Here is a 12144-nt window from a genome sequence, read left to right as displayed (position 1 = left end):
CTTTTAGATAAATCTTTTTTTTTTTTTTTTTAAAGGTAAGAAGAAGGACCCTATTGAGCCGGCACCTCTCACAGGTTTAGCCAGCTCAATTCCGCAGGTCATCGCTTGAGAGTATAGAGGGGAGGTAAGGGAAGAGAATCACCCTACTCCCAAGCATTCTGTAATTGGTATTGGTGGAGCTTGAACTCGTGACCTCAAAGTCACAAGGTGAGTTCCCCGACTTTCCCCCTACTCCACCAAGCATTTTAAATCAATCTTTGGGTCCCATTTTTTTGTTGATTTATTGCAAAAGGTTATCATATTTAAACATTTTGAATACTATTACCCATATTTGAATCATATAAAATATATCATTAATAAACACTATGCTAATCATAAGTGCAATAAATAAGGTACCTTATGAAGTTTCCATTACCTAAATGTAGGAGTCAAAAGGGATACTTAATCTATGTTCAGTCTAACATACAATAATTGCGGTGTAGAATGCAAGTCTTTTCAGATTTTAATTCGAAGTTCCATTTTGATTGATGGGAAAGATTGAAAGAAATGAATTCTCAAATATCAAACCAAGATATTTTTAATAAAAATTGAAAATTAGTGTTGGAAAGAATATCAAAGAAAAGCCTATTTTAAAAATAGGGCTAGAAAAGATTAATGGTAGACTATGGGTTTTTGTTATTTTTAGGGCCCAATCTTTTTGATGATAGGTAACATATATTAAAGGCAGTCCAAATGAATTATATGTGCCACATGGTAATCTCCCTATTTGTTTTTTTATTTGATATCATCATCAAATTAAAAAAATTAAAGTTATCTGTATAAGGAGTGCTTTCCCTAAATATTGTTGGAAAGATTTATAATTCCATAAATAAAGCTACTCTTTTAACTGTTCTCAATCTACTGTCCACGTCAACAATTTAAACAAATAATTTTTTTCCCGAGAAAACCGCTACAATAAACTCCTCCAAACTCTTGGACATTGGTGGCAAAGGCGGCAAAGGCCACGGAAGACGACGGTGGTGAAGGTGGAAGATTGGCAGGCGAAGGCGAAAGATGCGGTGCTGAGTTTTAAAATTGAATGAAAAAATTGAGATAGGATTTTCAAGAAAATCCCATGAAGCTTCAATTATCCAAGCCCCAAAATCTCATGCCCAAATGGATTTAATTTAAAGTAGCGGTTTTAATGATATCAAAATTAAATAAAACCTTGCATTCTGACTCTCTCTCTTTATGTCGTTAAAACCAAGAGGCTTCCCACTCAAACTACTCTCATATTCAATCCACAAATTTCGTTCTCCATTTCAACATCTTCAAATTAAATCCATTTGGGCATGAGATTTTGGGGCTTGGATATTTGAAGCTTCGTGGAATTAAAACTCAGCACCACCGCATCTTTCGCCTTCGCCTGCCGATCTTCCACCTTCACCACCTTCGTCTTCCGTGGCCTTTGCCGCCTTTGCCACCAATGTCAAAGAGTTTGGAGGAGTTTATTGTATATATCCCTCATTGTTCTTCCCCTTTTCTCTTTAAAATCATATTACTCCGATTGTTTCCTAACCAAGATTTTATTTTGTTTTGTATTTTTTGTTGTTTGGGTTGGAGCCTTGGAGGAGTATAATTAATTTTGCATCTGATTCATCCCTAAATAATTGTACTCAATTTAATTTTTCAACAATTATTCTACATTTCTACTATTACTCCTTCGCTTAATTTTTTTTTATACCTAAAATGGAAACCGCCACTTGAGTTGGCGGTTTTCCCTGATATGAAAACCACTAACTCAGGGCTTGTTTGGTATCAGTTTTGGTTTTCAGTTTTCTGTTTTTTTGAAAACCAAAAACCAAAAACAGGAAACAAGAAAAAGGTGTTTTCCACTTTTCTGTTGTCAGTTTTCAAAATTATCATAATTTTGATAAGTTTATATAATTTTTGATTCATTATGGGACACATATCATATACTTTTAGAAAACAAAAAACCGAAAAACAGAAAACCACAGCAATGCCAAACGAACCCTCAAGTAGCGGTTTAGTATTAAACCATTAAAAAAAATCAGTTTTATACATTTATGGTGACGTGAACAGTAGATTGGGAAATTATAAAAGTGTAGTTGTATCTATGGAATTGATAATAGTTAGAGCATTATTATGGGAAAGCACTCCTGTATAAGATTTAAGCATGTAACCTTCAATTCATACACAAGATGCCTAACTACCAAAATAAGTCATATTTATGTTCTATTCTGAAAACAAAATATTAATTTATAGTGAATGATATTATGAATAACAAATTTAATAACAAGAATTAGATATAGGTTAACCAAAAAAAAAGGTATTAGTTATTTGTCTGATCCCATGAGAGGAAACTGTAATGTAACCATCCAGTTTTCATTTCTGAATCTGAATTAGCCCAAGCCCCAAAGGGTAAACGAAGTGAGAAAAAAAAAAAAAAAAAAAAAAGACATTGGTTATTTTTTATGCCTTAGTTTTATAATTTTTATTATTATTATTATTATTATTATTATTATTATTATTATTATTATTATTATTATTATTATTATTATTATTATTATTATTATTATTATTATTATTATTATTATTATTATTATTATTATTATTATTATTATTATTATTATTATTATTATTATTATTATTATTATTATTATTATTATTATTATTATTATTATTATTATTATTATTATTATTATTATTATTATTATTATTATTATTATTATTATTATTATTATTATTATTATTATTATTATTATTATTATTATTATTATTATTATTATTATTATTATTATTATTATTATTATTATTATTATTATTATTATTATTATTATTATTATTATTATTATTATTATTATTATTATTACTTTATTATTATGAAAAATTTGTCTAGAATGGACATATATGTTCACCTATTTGTTTGGAAGGACCTTATAAATTTAAAGTGGTGAGAAAGGATATTATAAGTTTATTTTGTTGTTTGGGCTGACCTTGAGGTCAGAATCCGACCATTGACTTTTCTTCTCCGGCGTTGACCTCACACGTGACTCTTATTTTACCTTAAAAAATGACCCTCCCCCTAAATTTTTTCCACATTTTCCCTTCATTTCCCCCAAATTCTCTCTCTCTCCTCAGTATGTTGTTCCAAACCCTAGATCTACTTATCCCTTTCCATGTCCACAAAATTAAAGATTCTTACAGCGGCTCATTATGCTTAAAAACAAAACCACAAAATTTGAGGAGTCCACAAAGTCCCCAAATTACGTTGTTCAACCACAAAATTTGAGAAGCAATTACATTAAAAACCTTAATTTTGCAAAATATTTCAATTACAAATAAATTAAAGAAAAAAAACCACACATTAACCTTACCTGGTGCAAAACGTACTTAATTGAAGTAATGGAATGAATTTGGTCGACCTTTGAACAGATAATTGAAAGTACTAAGGTTTGGAACCCACGATTTTGAGGAGAGAGAGAAATTGGGGGGAAATTAGGGCAACAAAGGAGAAATGCGGGAAAAACGTGGAAAAAAGTAAGGAGTAGTCATTTTTTAAGTTCACGTGACATCACGTGAAAGGTCAAGGAGGAAAAAAGTCAATTGTCAGATTCCGACCTCAAGGTCCCTCCAAACAACAAAGTAGACTTATCAGGTCCTTTCTCACCACTTTAAATTTAAGGACTTTTCACCATATGGCCCCGAGTTATTTTTTTATTCACCCATGAAAATTTTCAAATTCAACATATACACTGAAGTTTCACAAAATTGTCACAAAATTAATGGCAGTTAATTCTGTTAGTCACTAACGTTAAGTCCGCCACGTTGAGGCATATTGTTGATTATTAAAAAATGTTTTATTAATTATTTTTTTTTAAAAAAAAAGAAAAAAAGTAAACCACCTCCAACCACCTTTTGTTGCGCTAGGCCACCTCCCCACCACCGCCACCCTCCTCGCCGCTGGCGGTAGATCCCCTTCCCCATCGCGCCGACGTCGGCACCACCCATTCCCCCAAGCCTTTCCCCTTAAACCGTATAAAATTAAACCACAACCCCTTAAACCGTAAAACCTTTCCCCAGTTTTATACCTTCGTTTAAAACTAGCCACCACCTCGAAACCCTTCACCGACAACACAAATTCCCTCCTTCCACATTGTTGCCGCCCAATTTGGTTGAAAACACCACCTCAAAATCCTAAATCCCAAAATCAAAACCCTAGGTTTGAATTTTGGGTTTTTTTCTTTCGGGTTTGGCATGGTGTTTGAGAGGGTTGAGATGGCATGGGGAGGGGCGATTTGGGTTCAGCGGCACAAGGAGGTGGGTGTGGAAGTCGACGGTGGGGAGGGGAGGATTTTTCAAGGGAGAAAATGGGGTTTTGAGGTTGAGGTTGAGGGAAGGAAACGACGCCTAGGTTGGGTTGCTAGTGCGGTGTGGTTGGGGTTGGGTCGTCAGGTGGTTGGTGGCTGGGGGTGGCTGTGGCTGTGGCGGGTTGGGTTTTTTTTTATTATTAATTAAATAATTATTTTAAACTTTAATTTATTTAAAATCCAACCAATAAATTATGCCACTTGGCATACTTAACACTAATGACTAATATATTTAACGTCCATTAGTCAATTGAGCATTTGGTGACATTTTTATTAAGTTTATAAGTATATGGTGAATTTAAAATTTTTCATGGGTATATGGTGAATAAAAAATAACTTGGGGGCATTTGGTAAAAAACCGTTAATTTTATAAGGTCTTTCCAAACAAATGAGTGAACATATATGTCCCTTTTAAACAAGTTTTCCTTTTATTATTTCAAATGCTTGCTTAAGCTTTTGTTTAACTCTAATTTTGCTTTCTTAGGCTTTTGTTTAACCCAATTACAGTCTCCTCCGCCAATACAATATCATTTACAAAACTTACATGGAAATAAGCACATTTACAAAAATCATAAGGGATATCACACTATCACAGTACCAAATAAGCACATTTTTTGTACCAAAAACAAATATATTGGAACCAACTTGAATTTAGGCCTATTTTTTGTACCAAAAGCTCCCCCCGTCCCTCGCCAAAAATCCCCTCCCCCGAAAAACTCCCCACTCCTGCAAAAACCCTAAAAATTCACCCCCTTCCCCGTAGAACAGCCAGTCGGCCCTCCTCCCACCCTCGCCCGGCTGTATGGGGAAGGGGGGTGGTGAGTTTTTAGGGTTTTTGCTGGAGTGGGGAGTTTTTCGGGGGAGGGGATTTTTGGCCTACGATGGAGGAGCTCTGGCAGTGGCGAGGGAGGGGCGGCAAGTGGTGGGATAGGGGCGGTGAGTGGTATGGTGGCTGGAGAAGGTAGATAATAGGTCTTGTGTGGTGGTGGTGTGGTGGTAGCTTGTTTCCCTTCGTTATACAAAACAAACAACTTAACAAATTCCTTTCCTTTCCCTTTATTCATTCCATTTCGAGTACCCCATGCGAACCAAACTGCCCCTGAATGTGTACAATAATTATGTCAGAATTAACTGCGGCCAACTCTCTTCCATCACGGCTCTCGAAGCCTGAATCCATTTTTTTTTTTTTCTAGCGTCTTCTCTAACACTATCAAGCCATCTACAAAACCACCCAAGTTTAAATAGTCACTAGAGCCACTACTACTGCACTGGCCTATTGGAGGTTTCAAAGTTAAAACTCAAGAGTGGGAGTATTATACTAGCTTCTAAATGGTAATGACTATACACATTATGCATGCTGGATTGCTGGTCAGGCCAGACTCGTGGCACATGCTGTAGTCTGCGATTTTTATTTGGAAACTGTGTATATGCTTTTATCACAGATTGCACTGAAGTACATTTATTCCTAATTTGGTCGTCTATTAGATAGCCATTAGATAATTGATCTTTCTGTTTTGCCTCCAAGATCATTGTTACAAACAGGAAGAACACAATAAATTTTCAGATATATCTATCTCCTGTTTTGGCCTTACATTCTTTGTTCACTTTTAATCAACTAATCCCACTATCTTACTTGTTATACACAACTTTAATCTACCAAACCCCATTACGTTTTTTTTCTTTTTTTTTTTTAATTAAAAAAAAAAAAAAAAAAATTTACCTTTAATCAATTAAATCCATCTATGTTATCATTTTATACCTTCCTAAAATGTGTGTAAAGACAAATGAAATGTTTAATTGGGGATGGAGGGAGCATAATTTAGATTGGAAGCTAGTCTACCAAAGAAATACCGCAAAAACCTAAGGCATCACCACCCCATTTAAACCTTCCTTTCTCTCATTCAATCAATCGCCTGCTGCAGCCAACACAGGTAGGATAAACGAGGGTATTTCTGGTGGTTTTGGTTGGGAGCTGGAGATGGTAGACAGAAGGAGATAATCGCCGGGGGGGGGGGGTATGGAAGCGCCTGAAAGATAGTGGCAGTATCTAATTTCAAGAAATTTTTCGGCATAAAAAAAAAAAAAAAAAAAAAAAAAAAAAAAAAAAAAAAGCAAAATACTATTCTGATATGAGTAACGACTGCCTGCAGTACAACTCTAATTGTTTTTTTTTTTTTTAATCTCCATTACCTTTATAATCATTTACATGAAAGGGTAGAAAAGTGTCCTCCAAGACAATCTAGTGACTAAATTTGATTTGAGATGAAATCATTATCAAGCATTCTGTTCAACGAAAGTAATCTGAAATCAACTTAATACACCTTATTACCCCAGAATTTCACCTTATATTTACAAACTATCGGACCAGATCAACCCAGCTAAGGACTGATTAGACCTTGATTAATGATAATAAATCACTTATTGGTTAATGATATTACTTGAACTTAGTTTATAAGATACATCAAATGATGTGGGAGAGAGCAAAGTGGTGCCTCAAGGGTTGTGTTTAAATCAAATTCATCGGTACTCAACTCCTCATATACCTATCATATTGTTTTGTTTATTACTTTGTACATGTAATGGAAGAACTGTTAAGATTTTTATATCATCCTTGCAAACAATTTACAAAAATTAAAGCATGCACCAAAGAAAACACTTACAGCAACACCAACTATAATCTCACGCTGTTATGACCCATTTTGGGACAACTTCAGCTTAAGATCCTTCAAAGCATCTACAACTTCTGTATCCAAATTGTGTTTCAGCAATTTCCCTTGCATGGAAGTCGATCTGAAAATTAACTTTGGAATGAGATTGTACATCTATAATATGGAAAAACAAGTATGCAAGCATGACAAACGATCAAGTCTACTAGAATTTGAAGCTGCTTAAAAGGTAAAGTTGCACTGCAGCAACATCACATTTTACATAAATGACACACCTCTGCTCTTGAAGCATTCTCTCCATCTCCTTCTTTGAAGCCTTTATCTGCAAACCATAGCAAATTCTAAAGTGAGACAATAATGAAACCATGTCATCTATAATACATACATAAATAAAAGTAGTGATAATAATAAATAAATAAATAATAAAATGGAAAATAGATGATATCTAGCCCATTTAAATTGGTGGAAATCAAAATAGATTCTCAACTATCAGAAACCCAGATTTTTTTTGGTTAAACAGTGTTGGAAGATAAAAAAAATACCCATTAGAAAGAGAAAAGAGCTAGAAAGATTGGTGACTGGGTTTTTGCTGTTTCTGGGGCCCAATCTATTTGATGAAATGTAAATATACTTCAAAAAGCTATTCAGGAAGACAAATATAATGTCAAGTTGATATCATCCAATGATGGCATGCTCCATCAGAATTCAACATTCTCACAATATCGAACTACAAAGACTTGTTCATAACTAGCACCTTGAATTTACATGTAACTAGGTTTTAAGACTGGGCAATACCCTTACAAAATTAATCAGATATTGCATGGTTCAGTGGTTATAAATTTAATTTACAAACTTGAGGCTTTAGGTCAAGTCTTGCACAAAACATGTATGTTCAATAATTTCAATTGTATGTGAATCACAAAGTAAGATATCTAGTGGCTTCTAAATTTATTTAGGAATACTTTTTAATATACTAGTACAGATGGTTTGCTACAAATCTTGCTTGTATCGATCAATACTTTTTAACATATTAGTACAGATATTTTCACCAAATCGTTTTTCTTCATCAAAATAATTTTACTCTTTCCTAGCATCTCCAGTCTTCTTTTCCAATGGGTTCCTAAGTTGACGAGTTCATGATTAGCACATAGGCAAAATAAATCGACTTCGTCAACTTCATTTCTGTCACCGTAGATGTGTGAGTGTGTTTGAAGATGAGGCTGATATTTCATTATATTTATTACTACTAATTCTAAGACCAAAGTGGACACATTTATGACCTAGTGAGTGAGTGTTGGTTGGGTTTTTGTGGAACTTGTATCTAAAAGTTAAGTATAATTTTGATATTTAAGTCCAACCAACTCTTAACAAGCAAGATGGATGTGTTCAAAGATGAGGCTAATCCTTCAAACATGAGTTGGTTCTACTTTTGAAGCCAAAGTGGATACATTTGGTACAATTTGTATGGATCTCCTTTCAATAGCTTAAATATCATTGTAATATTTAAGCCCAGCCATTTATTTACCAAGATGCAATTAATTAGGAACTTATCTCATAACCTTTGGCCACGAGGGAGGACGAATCTCATAGACGAAACTTTGTGGGGATCCCTTTACCAGTTTACCCTTCCCTCCACTTCCAAAGTTATAGCTCACGAAATTTGGACTGAGTAAACGTGACAATTGATATTTATCTTGGATTTACCTTAACCCAACGAATAAAATTAAGAAGTCCAACCACTTCTCTTTCCTTAGTTTAATAATCCCAATCCCATTCCCATTTCCAAAATCCACCTTTATTAAAGATTACATCTCTACTCAAACTTGTTTTTTTTAGAGAATAATATTGTAAAGAAAGCAAGCTTCAAATTGCATGCTTCACATTGTGTACAATTGTACATGCCTTTCATCCAGTTAATACGCACTATTAGCCTCAATGACTTTTTATTTCTTCCTCAAGTCATACTCCCTCCTTTTTAAATACTTTTCCACTTTCCTTTTGCGGCCGTTTTTAAATACTTGCTCCATTTCCTTATTTGGAAAGTTTTTATAATATTTAATTCATTTCTCCTAACTAGTGGACCCAATTTTATTACTTTTAGATTCTCTCTCCTCAAATTTACCTTCCACCAACCCCACTATCTCCATATTTTAGTACTTTCTCCAATTTCTCCTAAAACTCCGCGCATGGAGAAATGGAGCAAGTATTTAAAAACGGAAGGAGTAGATGTTTAACCTTCAGCTTCTCACCAATTCATGTGGTGCAATATATCTTCAAGCTCTTTCCACGGACTGTTACTAGAACATAAGTTGTCCAGGAAAGAGATTTTTAATTGCTTTAATAATCCTCAGTTCTTTCAATTTGCTAATGCTAATTATGCAACAAAAAAAAACTCTTACCATATTTTCACAATCCTCTTTTATAAATACAAAATTTAAGTTTATAAGGGTGTGTTAAAAAGGTAACAACAATTTTATATTTTGTAAGCTACAAATAAAATCATTGCCTAGTAATTAAAGGTTTGTTTGACAACAATAATTATCATTGTTTCTCTTCTACTTATTAGCACTCCGATAAAAGGGTGAATTGTTATTTCACTTTAACCCATTAAATTGTCAAAGACTGATTTTTACGCACTATAATTGTAATTAATTAATAGTAATCTTGGAGGTGAGCTTGAGTACTTTGATTAATAAATGAACTAAGGGGTACAAGATAGAAATAGCCTTAGGCTATTAATCTTAAGCAACTTTAGGCTACAACTCTCATGAGGTTACTCTCAACAATTTTCTGGATAAGTGGCTACTACATTCAACATTACCATTTATACTCAAGCACTAACATAACCTAAAACTAATAATAGTTGACCTCCACAGCTTAGGGAACACAATCTTTTTGCCATTGTCACTAAAGAAGTGAATCCTCCTTTTCGAACTTGATTTCTTTCCTGAATTAGCTTCCTTGACAAAAGCTAACGCTCCTCTTGTTCCTCCAATTGTATCTCAGCTTCTGTCTTTTTTCTTTGGTTACCGATGGTGTTGACTTGCCCATGAGCCTGACCCACATTACTCTTCTTGGCCCTTCCTTGATAGACCTTAATGGGCTGGCCAAATACGGATCCATCACATTACCCGCCGCCTCGAGATTCACCTTGTCCTCAAGGTGGAAGGACGGAAAACACTCCGCTAAGGTGGCTGCATCTTCCCAATTGAAGGAGCCCCCCCATTTGATTAAAACCTCTGGCTTCGCATCCTGCCCTACCGCTCTAGCTTCCAACACGGCCTCGGGCTGTGAGTTGGGGAGGTATGGTCGGATTCACCGGAGTGTCTCCAATTGCGCGCTTGAGTTGCGAAATATGGAACACTAGGTGAATCTTGCAAGTGGGAGGCAGAGCTAAGCGGTACGCCACCTTCCCAATTCGCTCCTCCACCTGAATTGGGCCATAGTAGCACGCCCCCAACTTCTCATTAGGGCGGATGGCTAAGGAACGCTGCCGATACGGCTGGAGTTTGAGGAATACCCTGTCGCCGACCTTGAATTGCTCATCTCGCCTCTTTTTGTCAGCGTACTCCTTCATTAATTGCTGGGCTTTGAACAAATTAACCCTCAACTCATCGAGCATCTCATCCCTTTCCTTCAACGTCTCCTCCACCTGGTCCACCGGAGTCTGCCCTCGCCCCAAACGCCACAACTTGGGCGGATCCCGCCCATACACCACCTTAAACGGGGTGAGCTTTGTGGAGGTATGAGGGGAAGTATTGTAGGCGTATTCGGCCTAATGCAGCCAATACGCCCATTTCTTGGGTTGATTGGAGTTGAAACACCGCAAATACGACTCCAGTCCCTTGTTTACAATTTCCGTTTGGCCATCCGATTGGGGATGGTAAGACGTACTTCGCTTGAGATGGGTGCCCTGTAACCGGAACAACTCTCGCCAGAAAATACTCATGAACACCCGATCTCGATCGGAGACGATCGTGGAAGGAAATCCGTGCAGCCGCACTACTTCCCGAACAAAGTGGTCAGGTAAGGGTGCTTCAACCCTATGAAATGGCTATACTTTGATAACCGGTCAACCACTACGAGCACTGAATTGATCCCCTTGGAGAGCGGTAGCCCCTCCACGAAATCCATAGATATCCTCCCAAATAGCCTCCGGAATTGATAAGGGTTGCAACAACCCCAACGGACTCCGCTGAACCGCCTTACTCCGTTGACAAGTCTCGCACTTCCGCACATAGTCATCCACTGCCCGTCGCATCCCCACCCAAAACCAATTGGCGGCGAGACGGAGGTAAGTCTTGACCTCCCCGTCGTGGCCGCCAGAAGTCGTGTCATGATACTCGTGAAGTAGAACTGGGATAAATCTGGAGGACTTAGGCTACACCAACCTCCCCTTGAACATAACCTTCTGCCCATCTAAATGAAAGCCTATTGGGCTCTCCTCACCCCTTAGCAGGCCCGTTTTGATTTGGGCCAGCCATATGTCTTTCTCAATTTCCCCTTCCAATTCCTTCCAATCCACCACTTGAGAATGAACCATTACACTCAATTGCACTCTTCCCTGATCTCTTCGTGAAAGAGCATCGGCAACACGATTAGATGATCTCGGCCGATATTGCACCTCAAAATCGAACCCCACTAGCTTTCTCATCCACTTTTGATACTCACCTCCCACCTCTCTTTGTTGCGTGATGTACCGAAGACTTTGTTGATCGGTCCGAACTACGAAGTGTCTACCAAGGAGGTAGTGTTTCCACCTTACAATAGCCAAGCATATTGCCATGAGTTCTTTCTCGTAAATTGATTTCTCCCTAGCCCTCACCCCCAATAACTTGCTAAAATACGCTATGAGTCTTCCATCTTGCATCATAACCGCTCCCACTCCGAAACCCGAAGCATCGGTTTCCATCACAAAATCCTTGGTGAAATCGGGCATGGCAAGGACGGGGGCCTTAACCATGGCTTCTTTAAGGCTCTCAAATGCTCGAGTGGCTTCCAAGGACCACCCAAAACAATCTTTCTTCAATTGTGAGGTGAGTGGTGCCGCAATTTGGGCATAATTTGCCACAAACTTGCGGTAATACCCGGTTAATCCTAAAAACCCC

The 12144-nt window shown here is 36.7% G+C and overlaps 1 protein-coding gene across 2 annotated transcripts in view; it reads right to left on the bottom strand.

The window, feature by feature from the left end:
• Positions 1 to 6841: 6841 nt before the first annotated feature.
• The window catches only part of LOC145643161 (uncharacterized), a 42030-nt gene continuing 36727 nt past the window's right edge, over positions 6842 to 12144 (bottom strand). For both annotated transcript variants that reach the window (XM_081694321.1, XM_081694325.1), the window contains exons 9-10: positions 7312 to 7358; positions 6842 to 7160 (exon numbers count right to left, since the gene is read on the bottom strand). In XM_081694321.1, the coding sequence (XP_081550447.1) occupies positions 7058 to 7160; positions 7312 to 7358 (150 nt within the window). In that variant the 3' untranslated portion in view covers positions 6842 to 7057. The remainder of the gene's footprint in view (positions 7161 to 7311; positions 7359 to 12144) is intronic.

The sequence above is a fragment of the Chenopodium album genome, chromosome 1 (genome assembly GCF_948465745.1).
Source record: "Chenopodium album chromosome 1, dcCheAlbu1.1, whole genome shotgun sequence".
Taxonomy (NCBI): domain Eukaryota; kingdom Viridiplantae; phylum Streptophyta; class Magnoliopsida; order Caryophyllales; family Amaranthaceae; genus Chenopodium; species Chenopodium album.
This window is presented reverse-complemented; position numbering and strand designations above follow the sequence as displayed.